The sequence below is a fragment of the Sciurus carolinensis genome, chromosome 14 (genome assembly GCF_902686445.1).
Source record: "Sciurus carolinensis chromosome 14, mSciCar1.2, whole genome shotgun sequence".
NCBI lineage: Eukaryota > Metazoa > Chordata > Mammalia > Rodentia > Sciuridae > Sciurus > Sciurus carolinensis.
This window is the reverse complement of record NC_062226.1, coordinates 2341702-2363414: the sequence shown is the minus strand read 5'-3', so window position 1 is coordinate 2363414 and position 21713 is coordinate 2341702. Positions and strand designations below refer to the sequence as shown.

General features: G+C 63.9%; 1 protein-coding gene across 5 annotated transcripts in view; it reads left to right on the top strand.

Annotated features, from left to right (window-relative positions):
• The first annotated feature begins 907 nt into the window (after positions 1–907).
• Vav2 (vav guanine nucleotide exchange factor 2) overlaps positions 908–21713 on the top strand; it is a 141378-nt gene continuing 120572 nt past the window's right edge. For all 5 annotated transcript variants that reach the window (XM_047524711.1, XM_047524710.1, XM_047524709.1 and 2 more), the window contains exon 1: positions 908–1638. In XM_047524711.1, the coding sequence (XP_047380667.1) occupies positions 1435–1638 (204 nt within the window). In that variant the 5' untranslated portion in view covers positions 908–1434. The remainder of the gene's footprint in view (positions 1639–21713) is intronic.

Genomic DNA, 21713 nt, shown 5'->3' with positions numbered 1-21713 from the left:
GTCCAGTCCAGCAGGTGGGGGGTGGGCCCCTGGGTGGCTGCCCAGGGAACACAGTCCAGGCAGGGTTCAGCCTGGTTACACTGATGAAGTCATTCTCAAAGAAGGCTCGGGCTTGCCCTGGGCTCCCAGCATCAGCAAGAAGAACCCAGGCTCTGGAAAGCTGAACCCGGGTCCACATAATTTCAGTCACAGAATAAGCTGTTACATCCTTGAAGCTCCTCCCACTGTCACACGATGCCAGCGGGGATAGAACACTGTTGTCCCGCCCAACCCCTGGGGCTGCCTGCACTGAGGGTGCAGGTCTTCTTCCCTCTGCGACTTACTCATGACACAGATTCTCCCTCGGTTGCCTGCTCTGCCTGTTGGGACAGGGGATCGACCTTCGGGGCCGTCCTGCGGCCTCTGGCTAGGGCGGAGGACGAGAAGGCGGCTTTGGGGAGACCTGGGCCCATGTGATCCCAGCCTTGATTACCCCGCCGAGGCAGCTTGACGTGCCAGCGGGGTGCGGAGCCTCAGTCCGGCTGGTGCGCCCTTGCGGGTCTGTACTTTCCGAAAGGCCGTGAGAGGGCGCCCCGCCCTCCCGACCTCCACGGGGGTCCAGAGGCATACGGGGGCACAGGCACTGCGACCTGGCCGTCACTCCTCAGGCGAGGTCGCGCCAGTCGGGTGAAGGTCTCTCCAAAAGTCCGGGTACCTCTTGGACAAAGTGTGCGCTGGGGCCGGCGCCGCAGCCCCCGCCCTCCGCAACTTTCGCCGCCCGCAGCGGGGCAGGAAGTGGGGGGGCGGGGGCGGCGCTTGGGTGGCGGGGAGGTGCCAGGCGAGGGTGCCGGCCCCGCCCCCGGCCCCGCCCGACGTGGCCGCGCCCCCCGCGCCCCCCGCGTCCCGGAGCAGCCCAGCCGCCGAGTCGGAGCGCCGGGCTCGGAGCGCGGAGCCGGCAGGCGGGGCGAACAAAGCGGCGGCGGCGCGGGCGGCCCAGGCGCGGGACGCGCGGAGCGAGCGACCCGCGGGCCTTTGTCTCGGGCGGGGCAGGAGCGGCGGCCGCCGCGGGGCGCCCGGAGCGCAGAATGCGGTGCCTGGCGGGGCGGATCGCGGAGCGCTGCGGCGGCGGGCGGCGTGGAGCCCGGCCCGGGGCCAGAGCGGACTTGTGTGTGTGAAGCGGGGATCCCACGCGCTGCCCGGTGCCCTCCCGGCGGCCGCACGTGGGTGGGAGCGGCGGCCGGCTAGGAGCCCGAGGAGGAGGAGGAGGAAGAGGAGGAAAAGGAGGGACGCGCGGCGGCGCTGCGGGGACCCGGGGCCGCCTGCGCGAAGCCCCGCCCCGGCCGCTGAGCCCGGCGCGGGCGGGCGGGATGCCCCGCGGCCGCCGCACTTTGGCCGGAGCGCTGCCCTGAGCGAGCCGGCCCAGCGGCCGCCGCGAGCCACGGGCGCCCGGGCGCCATGGAGCAGTGGCGGCAGTGCGGCCGCTGGCTGATCGACTGCAAGGTCCTGCCGCCCAACCACCGGGTGGTGTGGCCCTCGGCCGTGGTCTTCGACCTGGCGCAGGCGCTGCGCGACGGCGTCCTCCTGTGCCAGCTGCTGCACAACCTCTCCCCCGGCTCCATCGACCTCAAGGACATCAACTTCCGGCCGCAGATGTCCCAGGTGAGGGTCTGGACGCGGCGGGGGGGCCCTCGCGCTCCGGGGAAGCGCACGCCGGAACGACGAGGTCGGCGCTACGGAGGCCAGGCACATTGGCTGGCGCGCAGGGCTGGGGCCGGCGGCGGGCGGCCGGCGGACTGATAAAGACGGGCGCGTCCCCGGCCTTGGAGCCGGCTGGGAGCAGCGACCCCCGGAGGCACGAAGTTGGCCAAAGTCCCCCAAGCCCGGGGCGCGTCTCCGCCGCCCGCGGGTACTGCTCCCCCTGTGAGCCGGTTCCCCGCTCTACGCCTCCTGGGCAGGAGGAAGACTCCAGCCCCGCGGGGCGCCCAGCACTGCCGCCCCCCTGCGGAGCCTGGGCACCCCGGCCCCGCGAGTGTCCCTACCGACCCCGGGGAGGCTGCCGCACCGGGTGGCTGCGCCGGGGTTGAGGTCTGGGCTTCGCGCTTGGAGCTGGGGCCGGTGGAGGGCGAGCGGGCGCGCTCTTGGTGCCTGCCCCGGGCGCGGCGGGGCGGGGGCCCTCAGGCCAGACCGAGGGTGGGCTGGGCGCTGCCCCCTCGTCGGCCTCCGTCTCCTCCAGGACCGGGGCAGGGATCGAGCCATCTTTGGGGTCCTCAATGCGGCCGCCCCGGCCGAGCCCGCATCGCTCCCTCACCACCTCCGGTTGGGCCCTCAAGTGTGGCCTTTGTCGTGGCGGAGGCACCCGTATGGCCGCAGGGCTGGGCAGGAAAATGTCCGCTCCGATGGCCCGAGCAGCTTTTCTTGGCCCCTTAAAGAGAGAACTTGGCTGAGAGTTAAGCAGAATGGAGGCTTTCGGCCCGCCTTCCAGGGGTCGTGGAACCCCCACCCTAGCATGCTTTGAAGGCATCTGGGGAGGCAAAGCGGACTGTGTGGTGGCCTGGGTCCATCCAGGACTGCCCAGACACGACCTGCAGGGCAGCCCCTGTCCCAGGCGGCTGGGCAACTCCGAGTGGACAGTGGCTGTTCACCAGGGTACTTGGGGAAATACAGCGCCTGGGGGGGAGGGGTCGAGTGAGTCACCCGTCCTAACATTCCAGCAGGCCTGCTGCGGCCTCTGCCCTTTGGCAGTGACTGCCTTTCTAAGAAGATGGGGCCCTTTTCCAGGGAGGGGTGGGGGTCCACTCTGCCACTCAGTGATGATGTACTGGGACTGGGGCAGACAGCCCAGAGAGGGAGCCCTCAGGGCCTCCCCAGCAGCCAGAGTCAGGAACTGTACCCTCTTAATGACCATATGCCCAAGGTGGGGGCCCCAGTGGCACCTAGAGGACTTTAACAGGTTCTGTCTTCTACGCTGCCTTCAGGCCTTGTGGAGCTGGGGAGTACTTACCCCATTTTATGGCTGGAGAAACTGAGGAAGGGTTGCTGTCCCCAAACAAGCTGGGCCCTGACCAGGTGCCTGCCCTTGACTGAGCTGCCTGGCTGTTCACGCTGGCTGCTCTGGGTGTGTTAGCACTGACTGGCAGCGAGGCTGAGGCTGGGGACACCCGTGTGTGGCTCAGCACTGTGGTGGCTGGCAGAGCTCAGCCTGGCCTAGGAGTACCTGGGTTCTCCTGCCACCCCTCCCGGCAGTGATTTGGGCAGGGTGGGAGAGGGGGCAGTGGTGTGGTGGGCAGCAGGCTCAGTCCTTGTGCTGGAAGTTCAGGTTGGGCTTCCTGGGGTCCCAGGAGTCATCTGCTGGGCAGCGCTATGGATCCCAAGGGTCCTCTTGAGCCCCCTGCCCTTGCCCTGGTAGAGTGGTATTAATAGGGCTGTGGGTGGTCAGAGAATCAGACGAGTGTGTGTCTGTTGGGCTCTGATTGAATCCTGGCACTGTCACCTCCCAGGTAGGTGACCACATTCAGGACCTCATTTTCCCTAATGAAGACATTTGGAGTAGTCACCTCCTAGCCATGGTGCGAGGGTGTGCTGGGGAGGCGCATGCAGAGCGTCTTTAACACTTGTTTGATTGATGCCAGGAACGTTGGGGGTGCCATCCAGACTCTGCACTGCCCTTTGTGGCCCAGGCTGCCCTCCTGGTCCTCTGCTTGTCTTCTCCTTCCTGGAGGACGGGGGTCACACTGGTCTTTGCATGTCTCTTGCTGCTCAGGGACACCTGCAGGTGCTCCGAGCCTGTGTCCTGTTGGATTGGGGGTGGACAGATGCCCTCATCGGTATATTCATGAATAAAGAAAGGGTCCCCCCCTTTTTAAACCGTGGGCACCTGTGCATGTGGAAAGGGACTTCATACTCTCTGGGTGCTCACTCTTTGCTGTCTGTGAAACTCACATTTCTTATGGGGGGACAGAAGGTGTCATCTCTCTCTGTCTGCAGTGGTTGGATCACAAGAAAAATGACAGCTGCCCTTTCTTACCTGTGCTGCTGGAAGGGTCGGCCACCTGATACAGATGAAGCAGTTAGAGGTCAGATAGTTTGAGTGACTTGCCTCAGGTCACCCAGATAATAAGTGGCAGAACTAACATTTGAAGTCAGGTCTCCCTCCCAGGACTGTTGAAATAAACTGTGGCTTCAGGGGACTTCCTGGCTCTCCTGCTGCTGCTGACATTCTGCTGCGTGGCCTGGCCTTCTGTGGGCCATGGCGTGTGTCTGTTTTCAGGGCTGGGTGGTGCCCGTGTTACACTGGGCACCTGGACACTCTGCCAGGGAGTTGGCAGGGCCCCTCTGCAGGGCGTACGCCCACCACGGTGTGCCAGGACCTGTCCAGCTCAAAGCCTTCGGTGAGGTCCTAGAATGCCCTGACCTCTGGGGGTGACGTCTGAGGTCAGAGAATCTGGAGTTCCCCTCGCTCTGAGTTTATCTGGGGTTAGCGGCCCCAGAGGAGCAGGAAAGCAGGGTACGTTGATTGAGCGTCTGCTGCGTAGAGCCAGGCCTGGGAGGTGATCACAGGGAGTTCCCGTTGCCTGCTGGATTGAGCCCTCCTGCAGTGGGCAGAACACTCTTTTCTTTTCCAAAATGCCTGGAAGCCACCCTTGGGTTTAATTAAACTAATTAGCTATGGCCATGATCTGCTGATCCTGCCAGGGGCCCCTCGCTCCTACAGCAGCTGAGGTCCTGAGGTCCTGAGGGTGCTGGGTCAGCAGGCAACCCTGCGTTCGCTCTGCAGAGGACCCGTTGGAAGCCCACCCACCCAGCTCTGTCATGCCCACGTCACCATCCAGGCCTCCTCCTCCTCGAACATCGGTGGCCTCTCTACAGGGACACAGCGAGAGCAGGCTCGGGCCTGGGGTCTGCTACCGCTCCCACCTCACTCTGCTCTTGGCCTCTCCCCTCATCATCCATTTTGTGTCCCCACCCATGGCTTTTCAGTTGGTTCCCATCATGTGCTGTGTCCTTGCCAGAAGACCTCCCTCCTCCAGCCCAGTTCTGCAGGAGGAATCTGTCTTGGGGCCCCCTCCTCCAGGAAGCCCGCTGATCTCCCTCCTTTCGGGGCATTGCCAGCCTTGTTCTGGGCACCCACTGTTCGTCGTGGCCACCTCAGTTTGCACTTGGGCGCTGTTTTATCACAGGCACCTCTTCCTGCCTCCTCTCCCTAGCTCAGGCCCTGGGTATGTGGAGAGTGTGAAGGGTGCTGCTATCCCCATCCTCCAGGCCTGAGCCCGTCCAGGCATGGCCGCGTTCCTGCCTGGGTCCTTGCTGAGGGACCGGGTTTCGTTCCTCTGTTCCTTCACCAGGGAATGAGTCCACCCCGCTGCCACATGAAGGCGGGAGGGCAGCAGGCTGGGCTGTCTCTGCGGTTCTGAAGTCCAGGATGAGATGTTCTGGACTGGAGGGACCCTGCTCTCGTGCCCAGCGTGTTCAGGAGTGCAGCCAGGGGCTTCCTGTCGGGAGGTTGAGGTTCAAGACCCAGGGGTCTCTGGAATCAGACCCTTGGCTGATTCCAAGGGAATGAGGAAGCCTTTTTTCTTTCGATTTTGAAAGTAACCCAGATTTTTGGCAAGCTGTGAGTTTAGTACGAATGACTTTCTCTTGAGCCATTTGTGGGTGAGTTGGCGTCTCGGCGCCCTGACCATTTAGTGTCTCCAGAACTGCAGCTGCAGCCATCCGAATCCAGAGGCAGCAGCTACAGGTGATCCGTTCGCGTCTCCGATTGTCCCAGTAAATGCCCTTCACGGCCAGGGTGACCTGAGGGTCCTCAGCTGCACCCTGCTCCCCTGAGTCTCTCAGCCTGGGATGCCTTTCCTTGGCTCTCATGACCTTGACTTGGGAAGGTCACAGCCTCCTTTCATGGCAGCGTGTCCCTCCTTCTGGGTTGTTCGATGCCTCCTTGTCATTAGACTCGGGCTGTGCAGCTGTAGCAGCACAGTTGCTGTGTCCTTCTCCTTGAGTCCCAGCAGGGGCACAGGTTGAGATTTGTCCCTCTGCTGGGATGTTGAGTTTAATGACTTGAGGAAGGGGACTTGCCAGAGTTCCCACCATGGTCGCTCTGTTCCCCTTGGTGGCTAAAACTTTTTAAAAGGCGGTGCTTCCCGGTGTCCCTTCTCCTTTCCCTCGCCCCTCCTTCCTCTGTCCCTCCTCTGCCTGCCTGCCTCTGACCCCCTTTCTCCTTTGCTCCCTTCCCCCAGGTTCGGATGGGGCTTCCTGTTTTACACCATGCATTGCCATCTCTTACTGTCATTATTTATGTTGGCACTTGCGTGGTTGCAGGGTGAGCGGTGGGGACCTGCCCCAGGCTGGCTCCTGTGTATCTTTTTGGCATGCTCCCAATCGGCCTTTGAGCGTCTGCTTTCAGGCACAGGATGTTCCAGGCTCGGCTAATGTTTTCCTTTGTCCCAGCTCGGGAATTGGCCATTTCCCCAGCGAGCTCTGGTCCCTCGGTGGTGGGCGGCATGCTCAGGGATGCAGATGCTCCCACCTGAGAATTGATCAATGGGGGCCTGTGTGCGCACGCGTGCGCGTCTGTGTGTGTGTGTGCACACATGGGTGTCCACACATACAACATGCCTGTTTTCTATCCATATCAGTGCTGCCAAATAGAAATATGTCAGCTTAAAAAGGTAAGAGATGTGACATGCTAACTTTAATAATATATTTTGTTTAACCTATGCAGTCTCAACAGATTGTCCCTGAGGGGGGCAAATCAGGTCTTTGAGGTGCATAAATCTTATTCTTTTCAAGGGTAAAGCATACAAGTGTATCACTATCACGAGACCTGTGAACAGCACATTCCTGGTATGAAAGTTTCCTGCAGGGGTGTGATTAGGAAGGATGTCCAGGAAGGCTCCTTAGGGGGCAGTAATGCAAACAAGGTCAAGAAACTCCAATTTCCCGAGTGTTAGCAGTTCTGCACGGTAGGGCGGGCAGTGCAGCGGGGCGAGGGAGCGGCAGGTGCAGGCTGCGTGGAGCTGGTCCTGCGGCCTGGGTTGGAGATCCGCAGGGAGACCAGTAAGCAGGTCTGGGCCCAGGGCGAGGCACAGTCTGGTGACGGGGTTTGTGTGATGTGTTGATTGAAAAAACCAGCGTGGAATGGGCAGGGCGAAAGTGAGCAGAGAGCTGTGTGCGTGGGGAAGCCATTGAGAGCAGCCCGTGTCCCCACTGTGGGCCTGGAGATGTGGGAGCCTCAGAGAACCAGGGCAGGCGCTCCCCAGCTGTGTGCGGCCTTGGGCGGGCACAGCCCGAGAGCCCCCACCCAGCCTCGCTGGAGCCCTTTGTTCCCAGGAGGCTTAGGTGGCTGAGGGTGACCCCTTCGGGGGGAAGTCCTCCTCAGTTTGGGAAGCATTGGTTCCGGGCTGGGCAGTGCGCAGCACGTTACCTTCCTTTGAGGTCATCTGTGGGGAACATTTGTCCCCTGTCCATTCCTCCTGTCTCTGTGTCCAGGCCATGTCCGTGGGTCATGACTTCTGGTCTGAGGATGGATGTCCAGCATAGGGGCAGTGCTGGCGGGTGGGTAGGGTCCTGGCTTTCGGCAGGTGCCTCGGCCCCTGCACCCCTCCCTTTTAACTGTGCCCAAGTCCACCTCTCCTGGCCCAGGAGCAGGGCAGCTGGCATTTCCTGGGAAGAGCCCAGTGGGAACCAGCGCAGGCCCTGTGGGCCAGGGGTCTCTGTAGCAGCCTCTGGGCCCTGCGGTGAGCATGCTGGACAGCGGCTCTGCTCCAGTAAGATGTGCGTGTGGAGAGTGGACTCCGAGTTTCAGGGACATTTCACGAGTCACAGAATTCCTTTGGCTTTCCCCCTCCCACCACTTAAAAATGTCAGGCCCTTCCTTGGCTTGCAGGGCATTTGGAGTAGGGGGTGGGTCCCACAGACCAGGCAGTGGTACCTGTGTGGTCAGCTGGGCATTGGCTGGTCAGCTGAGCCCTGCCTGGACCACTCCTCCCCTTGTGGCCTCCTGCACCTGCATGCCAGGTCCCTTTGCTCAGCCGTGAAGTCTGGCTCCAACACCTGCTTTGTCCCTCCCCACCTTGAGGCATCCCTTGGCCTGATGCTGGGTGCCTGGCCTGTCTCCCAGTCCTGGGAGCTCTGGCCGGCAGCCTGTCCGAGGCTCCCCACCTCAGGGCCTTTGCTCCCTCCTCCAGCCCTGCCCTTTTATTTCTCTCTGCCGGACCCCCTGCCACCTGCTCTGGGGACCTGCCCCTGGGGGTGCTCCTGGCCAGCTCAGGACCCCCTGGAGGGCCCCTGGTCCTCTGGGCACTCCCCTTCCTGGCCCTTTGCCAGGTTTGCCGTGGACTCCATGTGCTCTGGAAGCCCTGGCATGGACCTGTCAGGCAGGAGCCGCCCGCGGGCTGGGCTCGGCTGTGCTCCTACCAGTCTGTCTGCCAAGCTGCCTCTCTGACCTTGTCCCGAGCAGTGACGGTGGGGCTTTGTCCTCAGCCACCTCTTCTGACCAGGAGGCTGTCCCCAGACAGGTCCTTGAGGGCACAGCAGTGCAGCCCTGACGGGGTCCCCTGGGCTTGGCCTCCTTACCCTTGGGTGACAGTGGCCGTCCCAAAGGCTATTAGGATTTGGTGAGAAAATTGTGTGCTTCTCGAGGCCTGGAGGGGTCCCGGATGCTGCGTCCTTGCCCCTGGCCTGGAGCTGGGCCTCCGTCAAGGCTGGTGCACTGGGCCTCGCAGGTCATGGGTGCCTGCTCCTCCCCTGGCATCCGCGGCCAGGGCCCAGTGGGCATCTGTCTTCCCGCCGCCTCCCCATTGACTATCCAGCCGCAGCAGGACCCCTGGTGCACATGGAGGGCTGTGGTTGGGGGCTGGCGTCAGTGCCGTCCCCTATCTGCAGAGGACTTTCCTGGTCCCAAGCCCCAGGTGAGCCAGAGTCCCCAACACTCTAGTCCAGGATGGAGGAGGGGAGCTATTGGCAATTCACCCAGGGCCCGCTGGCAGATAGAACACGCTGGCCCGTTGGGTCGCCTGCTGCCGCTCTCTGTTGCTCCCTGGCAAGGGGCTTCCCTGCTGGGCAGGCAGGAGATGGGCCCACATAGGCTTCATGTCGGCGTGTTTCAGGGCTGTGCTGCCCTGGGATTCCTGGGGCAGGACGGTGTGGAGGGCTTCCTGGAGGAGGTGGCCCTGGGTGGTTTGGCTGAGAGGCTCCATGGGGCAGTGGCCAGGTGTCCCCTGCTGCCCGCGTCCCAGGTCGCTGCTGCCTGCTGTTGTGTTGGGAGGTCTGTGTCAGCAGTGGAGGCACAGGGCTAGGACTGGCAGCCCTGGGGGTTGGCTCTCTGGGCCTGAGGCTGGCCCTGGGCTGCGTGGTGTGCCTGCTCTCTGCTTGGCCAGGATGGCCTTTCTTGGCTGGGACCTGGAGGGTGGCTTGACAGGGGGCTCCAGGGATGGCAGCTGTGCCCTAAGGCCAGCTGGACGGTGGGTGGTGGGGAGTGACTGTCCTGTGGTGTGGGGCCTGGGCGGTGCCCCAGGCTCCTGGGGAGGCTCTACCTGGGCCGGGGGTGGGGCACTCAGGGCTGGGAAAACCCCCTGGTCCGGTTTCTGACTGCCCAGCCCTGCCCTTGGTAGGGAAGCCCTGCCAGGCCCAGGTTGTGCAGCGTGCAGTTCCGGGGTGAGGAGGCAGAGTTGCGGGTGACCAGGCTGCATAGCTGGGGCCAGCCTTCTTGCCTGCAGTGTGGCTCTCGCCCTGGGGCTGCATATGCTCCCTCCTCCCTCTGCCAGCAGACTAGGCCCTTGGCATTGTTTTCGAGCTGGTGGGGAGTTTGGGGGACAGATCCCTGTGCCTGAGTCCAGAGAGGCCTCAGGGCCACAGAGACTGCCTCTCCCATGGCGTCCTGGCATGGCCTGTCTCCACAGCTGCTGCCAGGTGGCTGGGAGGGGGCTCCCTCTGTCATGTACTCAGCCCCCATCTGCAGAGCACCTGCTGTTGGGCACTGAGCCACAGAGAAGGGCACCGTCTGTATTGCTGGCTTTCTGGAGGGGGAGGTGGAAGGAAGGGTGAATGAAGCCAGTAAGCTGTGCACGGTGTCCTCTCAGCCATTCTGGAGGCTGAGGCAGGAGGATCGCAGGTTCAGGCCAGCCTGGACAATTTAGAAAGACCCTGTCTCAAAAAATTTTTTCTTAAAAAGGGCTAGGGATGTGGCTCAGAGGCAAAGTGCTCCTGGGTTCAATCCCCAATTAAAAAAAAAAAAAATCAGGGCAGGAGGCCCTGGGCCTTCGTTTCCCGTAAGACTGGCAGGCGGGCTTCCTGGCGGGAGGGGGTTGCTCTGCCTCCTCCCGCTTCCTGCACCTGTGCTGGGAGAGCGCTTTTCAGCTCAGCAGTGGGGCTGGCGTGCAGTTGGCAGGTGCTGGGCGGTCCTGGCCTGGCCCGCGTGGCGTGGCTGTCGGCAGGCTGCTCTGCCTTTGGTCTCTGCAGAGGAAGCCCCTGTGCTCGCTGGTCTTCCCGCTGTCAACATCCTCCGCGGAGTTCACATGGCTGTGCTGCATCCGCTCCTGCCCTGGTCCGTGGGACCCCAGTTGCCCACGGTGACTGTTTGTGCAGACCCCTCTGGGTCCCCCTGTCCACCTGGGCCCGGCCCAGGGGTGGCACGGCAGGTCCCTTCTCACGCCTGGGTTCTGATGCTGCCTCTCCGCCTCCTGGCTGCTGAGTGGCCTCTCCAGGCCCGGCCTCCTTGTCTGGAAGGGGCTTCCCAAGAGCCACCTCACGGGGTCTGGTTGAGGACTGGTTGAAGAGGGCAGTGGGGCCCCACGGCTCCAGCCCAGTGCCTGGCCTGCGCAGGAGCAGCGTGGACCGGGTGCCCACTCTGTGCAGTGGAGCTGGGGCCCTCCCCTTCCACGCGCGGCTCCCAGACCCGGGAGCCTCCTGGGCTCAGGGCTCAGGCTCAGACCGGCCCTGTGCTGGCCTGGGTGCAGCCGGCCCGGGCCAGGTGGAGGCCGCGCTCCGGTGCTGTGATCTCCGTCTTCCGAAGCTGTGCCCTGCGAGGCCCTGCCTGCTCAGCGTCCTGCAGCTGCCGGGCTTCTGTGGCTTTCGAATCCAAAGTGTAAACAAGGACGACAAACAGGCCGTGGTGGAGCCGGAGCCCGGCAGGTCTGCGTGAGGCGCCGCGTCAGGTTGCCCGGCCTGCCAGCCGCGGCTTCGTTTGTCTGTGGGGTTCGCCTGTCGGGTGGGCAGCCGCTGGTGGGTCCCTGCGCGCTCCGCCGAGCAGCTCCGGCTTGCCACCACCGATGCGCCCCCTGCTTCTGGCCTGCTCGGTTTTGCACTTTTGGTTTTGAGGGCGGCAGCCGGTGCCTCAGCCGGGGGCCTTCCCAGACTTGGAGCTGGTCCCGAGTCCCTCACCCTGAGCCCCATGCCCCTTGCCTTCTGCATCGGGCTGGGGAGAGGGGTCTGTCTTCTGCTGTTGGAGGGCTTCTCAAGGTGCCACCTTGAGGGTCACCTTCCTGCTTGAGCTTGGTCAACTGCAGGAAGGGTGAGCTGGGCCTGGTGGGAGGAGCCCGCATCTCCCACGCCGGCCTGGTGTCCATGGTGGACGTCCATGGGGGCGTCACCCAGCCTCTCTGAGCCTCGGCTGGCCGGTGACACGTGGCACCCCTGTCCCGCCCAACACCTGCGATAAGTGTGTGCGTCCTGTGCGGGAGCCGGTGGCCCACGCGCTGCCACTGCTGTGACCGTGGTCTTCCTTGTGCCCTGGCCATTCCTCCTGGCATTTACTTCTAGAATAGAAAGTCACTGTATGTCCAGCAGGTGTCCAGGGGAGGGACTTGCTGTCCTGGAGGCCTGCCCTCAGGGCACAGGATAGCGGCTCTGGCAGGAGAGGCAGGGGGGCTGCACTGCCACAGCCGCTGCTGTCTGCCCCTGGCCGCCTCTGCCACGTCAGCAGAGGCTCAGACCAGTTCCCTGCCCCGCCCTGGCACCTCTGCCCCTCCTGGAGTGGGGTGGCCTGGGCTTCCCCGGGGCCAGAGTGGACAGCGCTCCGTTTCTGGTCTCCTCATCCTGGTGGGAGTGTGGGGTCCTCTGCCTGGTTCTTCCATGCAGCGCCTGTTTGCCCAGCCTGCTCTCTGCTGGCTCTTGCTCAGGGCCCAGGTGGACGTGGTCAGGTGTTAACCAGGAGTGCAGAAGAGGCTGGGCAGGGCCACCTGCGTCCCGTTGGTGGATAGGGCGGGGCAGGGGCCTTCCTGAATGACGGGGAGCGGACCACGTCAGGGGTTCAGGGACATAGCGTTGACCCCAGCTCCACCTTCCTGGCGTGTTCTCATGTGGCCTAGTGGCCCGGCCTGACCCTTCTTTGTCCTCCTTAACTGCCGTGTGGTCCCTCCGCCTGGCCGCTCCTCTGCAGTTGGCTGAATGGAAACGGGTGGCCACCCAGTGTCTGTGGCCTCGCTTCTTGGTCTGACCCTTCAGGGACGCACAGCTCTGCTTGTTACTGTGGGGGGCTCTGCAGGTGGGCCAGAGTCCAGCCAGCGGCCTCCCAGCCACGTTCCTGGGTGAAGTGGGGGTCCTGCCCGTGACCCCGCCACTGGCCCTGGGCAGGGGTCAGGTTTCCCTGAGCACATCTGCCTGTTGGTGGCAGTGGGCACCCTGGCCTGTCTGTGCCCTGGCTGTTCTGGGCTCCTTCCTGTCTGTGTGATGGCGCTGGGCAGCCCTCGGGACATCAGCCCTCTGGGATGGCCTCTGGGCAGGCCCTCCTCTGGGCCAGGATGAACCAGCTGCTGCGGGCTGCGTGGTGGGAGGGGCAGCTGTCTGCACGGCTGTGAGACTCGTCCCAACGCCTTTTCGTGTGCTTCCCTTGCCCACGTGTCCTCCTTACGCCTTCCTCCTGTCCACCCTTTGGTCTGCTCTGTGGTCCACCCTGTGGTCTGCCCCGTGGCCTCCTCCTGTCCACCCTGTGGTCTACCCCGTGGCCTCCTCCTGTCCACCCTGTGGTCTACCCCGTGGCCTCCTCCTGTCCACACTGTGGTCTGCCCTGTGGCCTTCTCCTGGCTGTCCTGGCAGACTCTGCCCCCTCCCTCGCCTTGGCCCCTGAGAGGTGGCCCCTGGGAGCAACGCACCCCATGGGTCTGCAGGAGAGCAAGGGGAGGCGCCCTCTCCCCGCCTCCGGTGAGGGCCAGGGCCTGGTGGGCGAGGCCGGAGCGGGGTGGCCCCGGGGCAGGCAGGTCTCGGCGGCCTTGGCTGTGGACCAGGGCATCTTTTCTGCCGGGCAGTTCTCGGAAGGGAGCGGGAGGAAGGCTTGGATGTGTGTGTGACTCCTGAGGGCAGCCGCCCTGCCTTGTCCTGCTGGGACGCCTCCGTCCGTCTGTCTGGGTCTGTCTGGGTCTCGCTTGGTGCTCTGAACACAGTCCATGCTCAGCTGCTCTGTGGGCGGGCTGTGTCCCCGGGCTCAGCTGGCAGAGCCAGCTCCCTCCAGTTGTGGTCATTTCTGGGCCCCAGGCCGGGTCTGCTTTTAACAGTGGTGTGGCTTTTCTTCGGGAGTCTCAGGTTTTCTGTGTAGCTCAGGGGGTGGCGTTCCTGCCCACAGCAGCTCAGGGGGTGTTGCGTGGAGGTTTCCCTGGAAGGGCTGGAGGATGGGCTGTGCGTGCTGGGATCTGGGAGTGAACGACCCAGCCCCTCCATCTGGGCTGTGAGCCTCCCTTCGCGGTGGGGTGTGCACGCACGCGTGTGCAAGTGTGTGTGCATGCGTGTTACACTCTGACTGATCTGTGTAGCTTGACTTCTGGCAGCGTTGTTCCTGGGTTGAGGGTGTGTGGTGCACTGGGTGCGGGATGGTCAGAGTGGACCCTGGGTCAGGAGAAGGGCCCCCTCTGCCTCCACCCTGTGCCTGGGTGCCCGCCTGCATCTCATGTCAGCCTTTTCCTGGGCGTCTGGGGACTTGGGTCCACTCGCGGACTCTGGAGTTGGGCAGCCTGAGGGACCTTATTTTGCCTGCAGGGTTCTGTCTGCCTTGTTGGACACAGTTGGTCAAAGGGGCCACCCCTTTATTTGGGGGAAGAACCTGCCACCTCCCCGCTGACAGTCAGGGTGCAGGGGGTGCAGGAGGCCGGTGTGGGGAGGTTTGACGGCTGAGGACCATGACTGGGGCTGAGCCCACATCCTGGACCAGCTCCTGGTCCCTGTACTACCTTGTTCCCTCCCACCTGGACCTATCTCTGCATGTTAGTGGGTCCCACGTGTGGATGGTGGCTGCCCTGGGCAGTGTGGGAAGTGGTCAGTGGGCAGGAAGCCAGAACGTCACAGCCGCGTCTCATGTGCAGGGTGCTGGCGCTTGGCGCTTCTGCTCTGTCATCTGGCGGCTGCGAGGTGCTGGCCTGCACCCGGGCTGAGTGTGGAGGGTGGGCGGGCAGTGGGTTGGCCAGGACAGTGGGTTGGCCAGGACACTGCTCATGCTGCCTGGGCTTGGCCGGGTCCCCAGCCCCTTCTGGAGTCCTTGGGCCCAGGGAGTCACCGGCTGCACTGCCTTCTCTGGGCTGCCCCCAGGGCTGTCTCTGCGGTGCCCCGGTGGTCCTGGACGCCCCGTGGGGCTCCATGGTGGACCTGGCCTGCATGGGACTGTCGCTGCCCCTCGACAGCACCTTGGAGGAGCAGTCACAGTGGTTCCATTTAAAAGTCCTGGAAACTGAGGCCAGAGCACAAAGAGCCCATCCGCGTGCACAGTAGGCGGGGCGGGACAGCCTGGGCGCAGCCTTGGCGCCTCTCCCCAGGCGCTCTGCTCCCGAGGCGCTGGGATTTGTGTCTTCTGAACACTGCCATCCATAATTCATGTGCTGGCAGCCTCTCTTTTTTTCTTTACTCATGTGTGTAATAAAATTTTTTTTAAAGGGAAGATAGAATGTCTCCTCGCCACTCCTTCCTCATGCAAATAAACCTTGGGAGAAATTGGCCTGTCATCTCTTTGGGTGTATTTTGTGGTAATTTAGCTGCTTAAATGAAACATCTGTTAGCCGGCGAGGCCCAGGGAGAGTGGGCTGTGGATCACAGAGCAGGAGGCGGTTGTGCCTGTTGTTCTCGAGGAGTGGCTTTTGTGGGGCGCCAGCACCCAGAGGCCAGGGTGCAGGGGCAGGATACACAGCGTGGGTGGCTGGAGCGTTTGCACCCAGCCCCCTTGGGTCCCTGGGGACGACTGGCTTCCTTGTTTGTGTCAGGGCCAGAGCTGGGGTGGTTTCCCAGGTGTGGGGACTCGGGTGGGCCGTGGCCGGGACTTAGGGAGGTGGTGGCCCCTGCTGCTGCAGCCCACCCGTGTCAAAGGATCCCTCAAGCCAGGACGGCTCCGGGGGCTCCCAACTTCAGGGAAAGCCGAGTGTGCCCTGTCTTGGTGGTGGGGCCCACGTGGGCGTGGCTGAGTGTATGGGGGTGCTGGGGTGCCCTGCGGTCCGAGGCTGCAGCCCCCGGTGCTGTGAGCCGGCCCCTGGGTTCCTGTCCTCCGCTTTGGGAACAGCTTCTGGGTGCGAGTTGCATTCTGGGACCTGGCCAGCTTGGTCTCCATCGAGTGCCTCACTGTGTGGCTTCATGGGCTTGGGTGGGCTCTTGGTGGGTCAGTCACTCTGCCCCAGGTCTTTCTGTGCCCCTGGAATGGGTGGTGGGGCAGATTGGCCCTCAGGGGGAGGTAGGACGGGTCACACCTGGTCTCCTTCAGGGGCTCTGCAGGTACCCCAGGGGCAGCCCAGGGTTGTGGGAGCAGTGGGCACTGAACAGGAGCCCGAGCTGGTGCCTTCCACCAACAGGCAGCTTTGCCTTCAGGGTGCAGTTTGTCCAGAGGGTCCACAGGCAGGTGCCGACCTCCATTTCCTGCAGGGCCTTGGCCTGGGCTCTGGGAAGGGTTGGGGCCCCCGCCCACGGGGTTCATGTCAGGTGACAAGGTGGCCTTTGCAGATGTCCAGCTCCGCAGCCCCGAAACCCCACGCAGTTGTGCCTGTCATTCTCCAGTGGGTCTTGCCTGTGGACAGAGGGGTTTTCCTAAAAAGGGTGTTGTCTTCCATTGACTTTGGGGGCATCCTTTATTGCCATTGGTCCAGTAAAGCTTTAATCAGGACAACCTCGCAGTGGCTTGTTGACCAGCCTACTGGCCCGTCCACTGCTCGCCCAGCTCGGAGCATTCGTGGGTCCTTGGGCAGCTGTGCTAGTCCCGTGCCCTGTGGTTTGGCCCTGGGCAGGTCCTGTCCTGTGCACCCAGGAGCGAGCCCAGCCGCGGGGCACAGGCAGTGGCGTGGACACTCGGGGGAGTGGAGAGCCCCGTGGCGGCTGCAGCTGCCTGTCCTCTGTGGCTGCACACCAGGCTCTGGGCAGTGGTCTGTGGCAGGAGGGGGCACAGCCGCCAGAGCCGCGGGGGTGGGGAGCGGCTGGTCCACGTGGCCGGGGCCTGGGTGGTGCGGGAGTGCCCCTGGGCGTGGTCTCTGTCTGCCCCAGGGACAGCGGGGCTGCCCTGCGTGTCCTGTGGGCGCCTCTCCCTTCAGCCTTGGCGTGGGGGCTGCGGAGCTTTCGGAGCTACCGTCTGAGCCTTTTGACTTGCGGGGCCTTTAAGATCGTATTTTTAATAGTAAAAATAACAAATGACTGTCAAGCACGTAGACATGCCTGGTCACACACGGCGTGCATGTTCACGTGTCCCTGCGACCACGCGCATTGCGGAGCTCGCTGGTGCCGGTGCCGGTGTCGCTGGCAGGACGGGGCTGTGCTGCTCTCGCCCCAGGAGCCCGCTGCCCATTTCCGCGCCCTTTTTCACTGTTTCTGGGATAAGGTGTTTCTCACCTTCTGCCGTCTCTGGAGTCAGGTGGGTCTAGGAGCCGTGGGGTGTGCTGTTCCGCGCTGCGTCCCCATGATGCGTGACATTGGCCTGCCTCGCCTCTCACGCCCCCCGTCTGACGCAGCGGACATTTTCACTCGTTTTGTCGGCTGCATGAGGCCTCGGGTTCCAGAGACAACAGAGGCCAGGCCCCCAGCACCCCCTGCGGGGTGGTCGCATCCTGCTGGCTGAGGCCGGGTACGGCGCTCAGCTCGGAGGCCGCCTGGAGGCTGGGGCCGCGGGTGGCAGACAGGCCTGCCGCTGGGCTCTGGAGGGTGGGGCTGTGCCGGCTTTGTCCCCCAGGCAGCCCTGCCCTTCTGCTCACGGGTCCTCCCTCCCTCGCCCCTCAGCTCTGACAGGAGGCATTTTCTGGGTCACCCTGGCAGCTGGCTGCGGAGGGCTTGGGTCCGTGCTGGGTGTTGGTCCTTGTTGGAGGGGAACTCTTGGCGGCACTTCCTGGGATCCCTCCTCCGGCCCGCCAGGCCCCGACCAGGCAGTGGTAGGTGCAGCTCCAGCCCCGAGCCCCACCCTGCACCCTGGTCACCTTGACCCTACAGCCAGGGCCGCTGCTTTGGGCGGGAGTACTGTGCGCCTTCAAGTCCTTATTGTAGAGATAATTGGTCCTGAAATGAAGGTGACCGCTGGTAGGGCTGTGCACAGCACTGGTCATTGGCCAGGGTGGACGAGAGGGCAGACCTCTCCACGAGGTCAAGGTCTGTAAAACGCTCTCTGGAAGAGTCACCGGCCACCAGAGAGCGTGGAGAGGGAGGTGTCCAGGGGTGCGGGGAGCTAAGCCTGCTGGGTGCCCGTGAGGCTGGGAGGTGCCCGTAGCGGGGCACAGCAGGAAGCAGAAGCAAACCGTGTTCAGCCAGACTCTGGAAACTGGCCAGGGCAACCGGCCTCCAAGGGCTCCTGGCAACCTGGCCTGTCTGCGGCCCCCAGGGGTCATGGCACCATAGCTGGCCTTGGTGCCCTGGCTCTGTGGGTGTGGCATCTGCTGGTCCAGAGAGTTAGAGAGGCAGCAGGCCAGGTGCCTGGGGATGAACGGGCCACCCCTGGAGCCCAGGGCAGTGGGGAGGACCGAGCCTGCACCCCCTGCCCCCTCTGTCTCTGTGACAGGCCCTGGGTGGCACTGGCCCCTCTTCATCCTTCTCTCTGCTCGGTGGTGCCTCTGGAGGCCCTGCTCCCAGGTGTCCAGGAGGGTCACGGGGGGGCTGGAGCGCAGAGTTGGAGGCACCCAGTCCCTCCACACAGGAAGCCATCCAGAGGGAACAGATGGCGAGTTCCCAGGGCCGAGGCAGGAGGGACAGTGCTGAGTTCAGGCACGGACCCTCCTCGCAGGGTGGGGAGCCTGGTGGGGGGCGGCCTCTGGGGGGTCTCGCAGTGGGCCGGCTTCCCTTTCCCAGTCTAGGCCTGGGCGGGTGCAGGGGCACCCAGGGGCCCTGGGTGTGGCTCTGAGCACTTGGCTCTTCCTGGGTCCTGGACGCACTGACTGCTGTGTGCTCTTCTCCGGGGCTCTGCCCCTGCCCACAGCCCTGTCGAGGTCTCATCCCCTACCCTGTCGAGGTCTTGTCCCTGTTTCTTTTCGCTGCTGGCTCAGGAGCTTTCCCTCTAAACCAGCAAGTGTCCCCAGCGTTCTGCGGGAGCCAGTGGTCAGCCAGCCTGCCTGGACCCTCAGCTGGTCACCCAGGCTGCGCCTTCTCCCCAGCCAGGCTGTGGGCTCTGTGGGAGGACCGGGGCCTGGCAGCTCCTGCTGGAGGGGGCGTGGGGAAGGGTCTCTGAGGCCGGGTGGGAGGACTCCGTCCTGCACAGGCTGGTGTGTGGGAAGGAGCCCAACTTCTGTCCCTGGCTGAGAGAGCACCACAGGGTCCATCCTGCTCCTGTCTCCTTGACCCTGTGGACTTGCGGCCCTCGCCGGCCAGCTCCAGAGGCACTGGGCGTCCTGCTTGGCTTTGCTGAAGAGCCCGGCGTCCTCCCGGGCTTGCTGGGGAGCTGCACTGCCCAGGCACCCTGTCCTGTCCCGCGTGACCCTCCCTGCTTGCAGACTCCCCACCCCGTCCCTGCTGGCAGGCATGGGAACCGCCTTCTGGGAGGGGAAATCAGGCACTTAACTCCCATTACCTCGCCTGACTTCCTGGCTTGAGAAACAATTGACAGTGCCTGTTGTTTCCAGGATTGGGATGGAACCCAGGCCTCCCGCAGGCCAGCCAGCTGCCTCCGAGCCGCACCCCAGCCCTGCAGGCCTGCTGGGCGGAGCCAGGACTTGGGGGAGGAGCGTGAGGGCCATGTTTGACACACCTCCTCTGCCTGGGGACCTTGGGGGTCCTCCAGCCACACAGGGTGATCCCTCGGGTGGGGGCTCCAGTGGGGTTCTACACATCACCCAAGTGGCTCCCCCAGCCCCTTGGCCTCCGTTCACGGGGCAGGTCTTGCCAGGGACCAGGGAGTGGGCAGCTGGTGGCGAAGAAGCGCTTAGTCTTGCAGTTGGAAATGTGGATGGCAAAGTGACCGAGTTCAGCATACGAGGACGCTCTGGGCTCAGCATGGGTGTGGGGGCTGCCCCGTCGCCTCTGTGCACCGGGCAGTGCCTTGGAGCTCCGTCTTGGGGGCCACAGGGGTTTGGCCTCATGGTCCACGGTCCACCCACCCTGGCTCCTGGGCTGCTGTCGCCAGCTCCTCTTCCCCTAGAGGAGAGCAGCGGGGCAGCTGCCGGGGGGCAGAGCTCTGGTGCTGCCTCCAAGGGAGGGCCCAGAGGCTGAGGGTTGTGGTGCTTCTCGGCCTCCCTGTCCTGCAGCCAACGACTGCGATCCAGGTGGCTTTTACAACCCGACTTTTCTGTCCTAGTTCTGGAGACCAGGAGTCCAAAGTAAAGGCTCCAGGAAGGGCCCTTCCTGCTTCTGCTCCCGAGACTCCAGGTGCTTCTGGGCTTGTGGCCACATCTCTCCAGCCTCTGCCTGGTCCTCAGTGGCCTCTCACTGTGTCCTTCTCTCCTGTCTCTTAAGACGACGCTGGTCACTGGGTCAGGCTCTGCCCACCTGCCGTGACCTCCTCCTGAGAGCCTGACCGCAGTTACACCAGCAAAGACGCCCTCCCAAGCCAGGTCCAGGGACAGGGGCGTGGACCTTCCTTGTGGGGTGGGTGGGGGTGCAGTCGACCCTGCATGCTTCCTCCTCCTTTTGTTGTATGTTCTCTGGGAACCTGGTGCTTCCACCCCAGGCTGCCTGGGGTGGTGGGCTCCAGGGCCTGCCTGGGAGCGGGAGGGCCGAGGGAGGAAGAAGGTGGGTGTGTGGGCTGTGAGAGGAGCCACCTGGGGTTTCCCTGGGGTGAGAGCATGGCCCGGAGTTGGAGGCGGGGTGCGGACAGGCGGCTGGGGTGCCCAGGGTAGATTCGCACTCCCCGCAGCCACTGCCTAGTGGTGAGGCTCAGCCTGGAGTCTCCCATCCAGCCTGAGTGGTGAGGCCCATCGTGGGGACTGGCCTCTGCGTCCCTCCCAGTGGCTGCAGCTGGCCACCGTGCTCTGCCCCTGCCCCTCGGACTCGCTCTGCTGCCCTCTCACTTCCCTTGGCCGCCTGTCCCTCCAACCGAAAATAGCACCTGGGGCCGCAGGCAGGGCGGGGTGGGGCGGGCCTGGTGCTTTGCAGGCCGGGCCCTGGGGCGGTGGCACCTCCCTTCCCACGGGTGGTGGGAGTGCTGTTCTTCTTGGTGCCTGGCACCAAGTAGACTTGGCACACGTGTGATGAGTGAAGGAGTCGAGGAGGAGCGAGTGAATCCAGGTGGGAGGGGCTTGTGCGCTGAGGCCCGCCTTGGCCCAGCCCTTCCACTGGTGGAGCCCGAGGCCCATGGAGAGGGACGGTCATGGAGTGTGGCAGGGAAGGGTGTCCTGCCCGAGGGGGCCCAGCCAAGCCCCGCCGTGCCAGGCGTGATGGTTGGTGTTCAGGGGATCACAGGTCCTTCCTCTTCCTTGGCCACGGGGATGACTTGCCCAGGGCCCTGGAGGGCGTCAGGCCCCCTGCCCCGTCCCCCTCCCTAACTGGGAGCCACACCCCCAGAGCCACCACAACAGAGGTGGGGCCTTTGCGAGCTGGGCTCAGCCGTGCAACTGACGCTCCAGTGCAGAACTCTGGGGGAAAGGTGGGATTGCTTTGAAGGAAGTCCCCTCGAACGTGGCGCAAGAGGTCAGGTGCACAGCTGTTCACCCACGCACGTTAGGAGCGAAGCAGCTGTGGGAACAGCCGGGATGTCCAGCGGGCGATGGGGAGGCAGAGGGGAAACGCTTGGCCCAGGCCAGGGTCTTCCCCATCCCCAAGGTGGGCTGGGGACACGCGTGCGTCAGTGAGGAGGTGCCGGCACCCAGGGTCTCCTGTCACTCCTGTGTGTCAGTCCCAGACATCCACTTGGGAAAAGAGCCGTCAAGCAGCTGGACAGAGCAAAGGCCCCTGTGGTTCACGGCAGTGCAGGGTGGGGGTCTTCTCAGGTTCGTTAAGAGTCTGCTTCCCTCCCTTTATTTATATCGGAGGAAAAAACCAAACCTCTTTATCCCAAGGAGCTGTGTCCGGGCCCCTTCCTTAGGCTAGCATGGGGGATGCTCTTGAGGGCTGGTCTGGACCTCCGTGTCCCCCTGGTAAAATGTGGTGACCGTCCTGGCCTCGGGTGCACAAGGAGGGACGGCAGGGTGAGGAACACTGAGACCCGGGCATCCTGGGCCTACCGCAGGCTCAGGTGCAGCCTAGCGAGGTGAGGCTGCAGGTCGCGGCCACAGTCCTCGCAGCCTGCCCTTCTGATGACCTGCTGGTGGGGCCAGGCAGGCCCAGCTTTCCTGCTGCAGGACAGCGGGGCTGGTTGTCCTGCACTCCCTGATGGCTCTGCCCCAGACCCAGGCCCAGGCCCAGGAGGCTGCCTTCACATCCTAGGCTCCTGCAGGGTG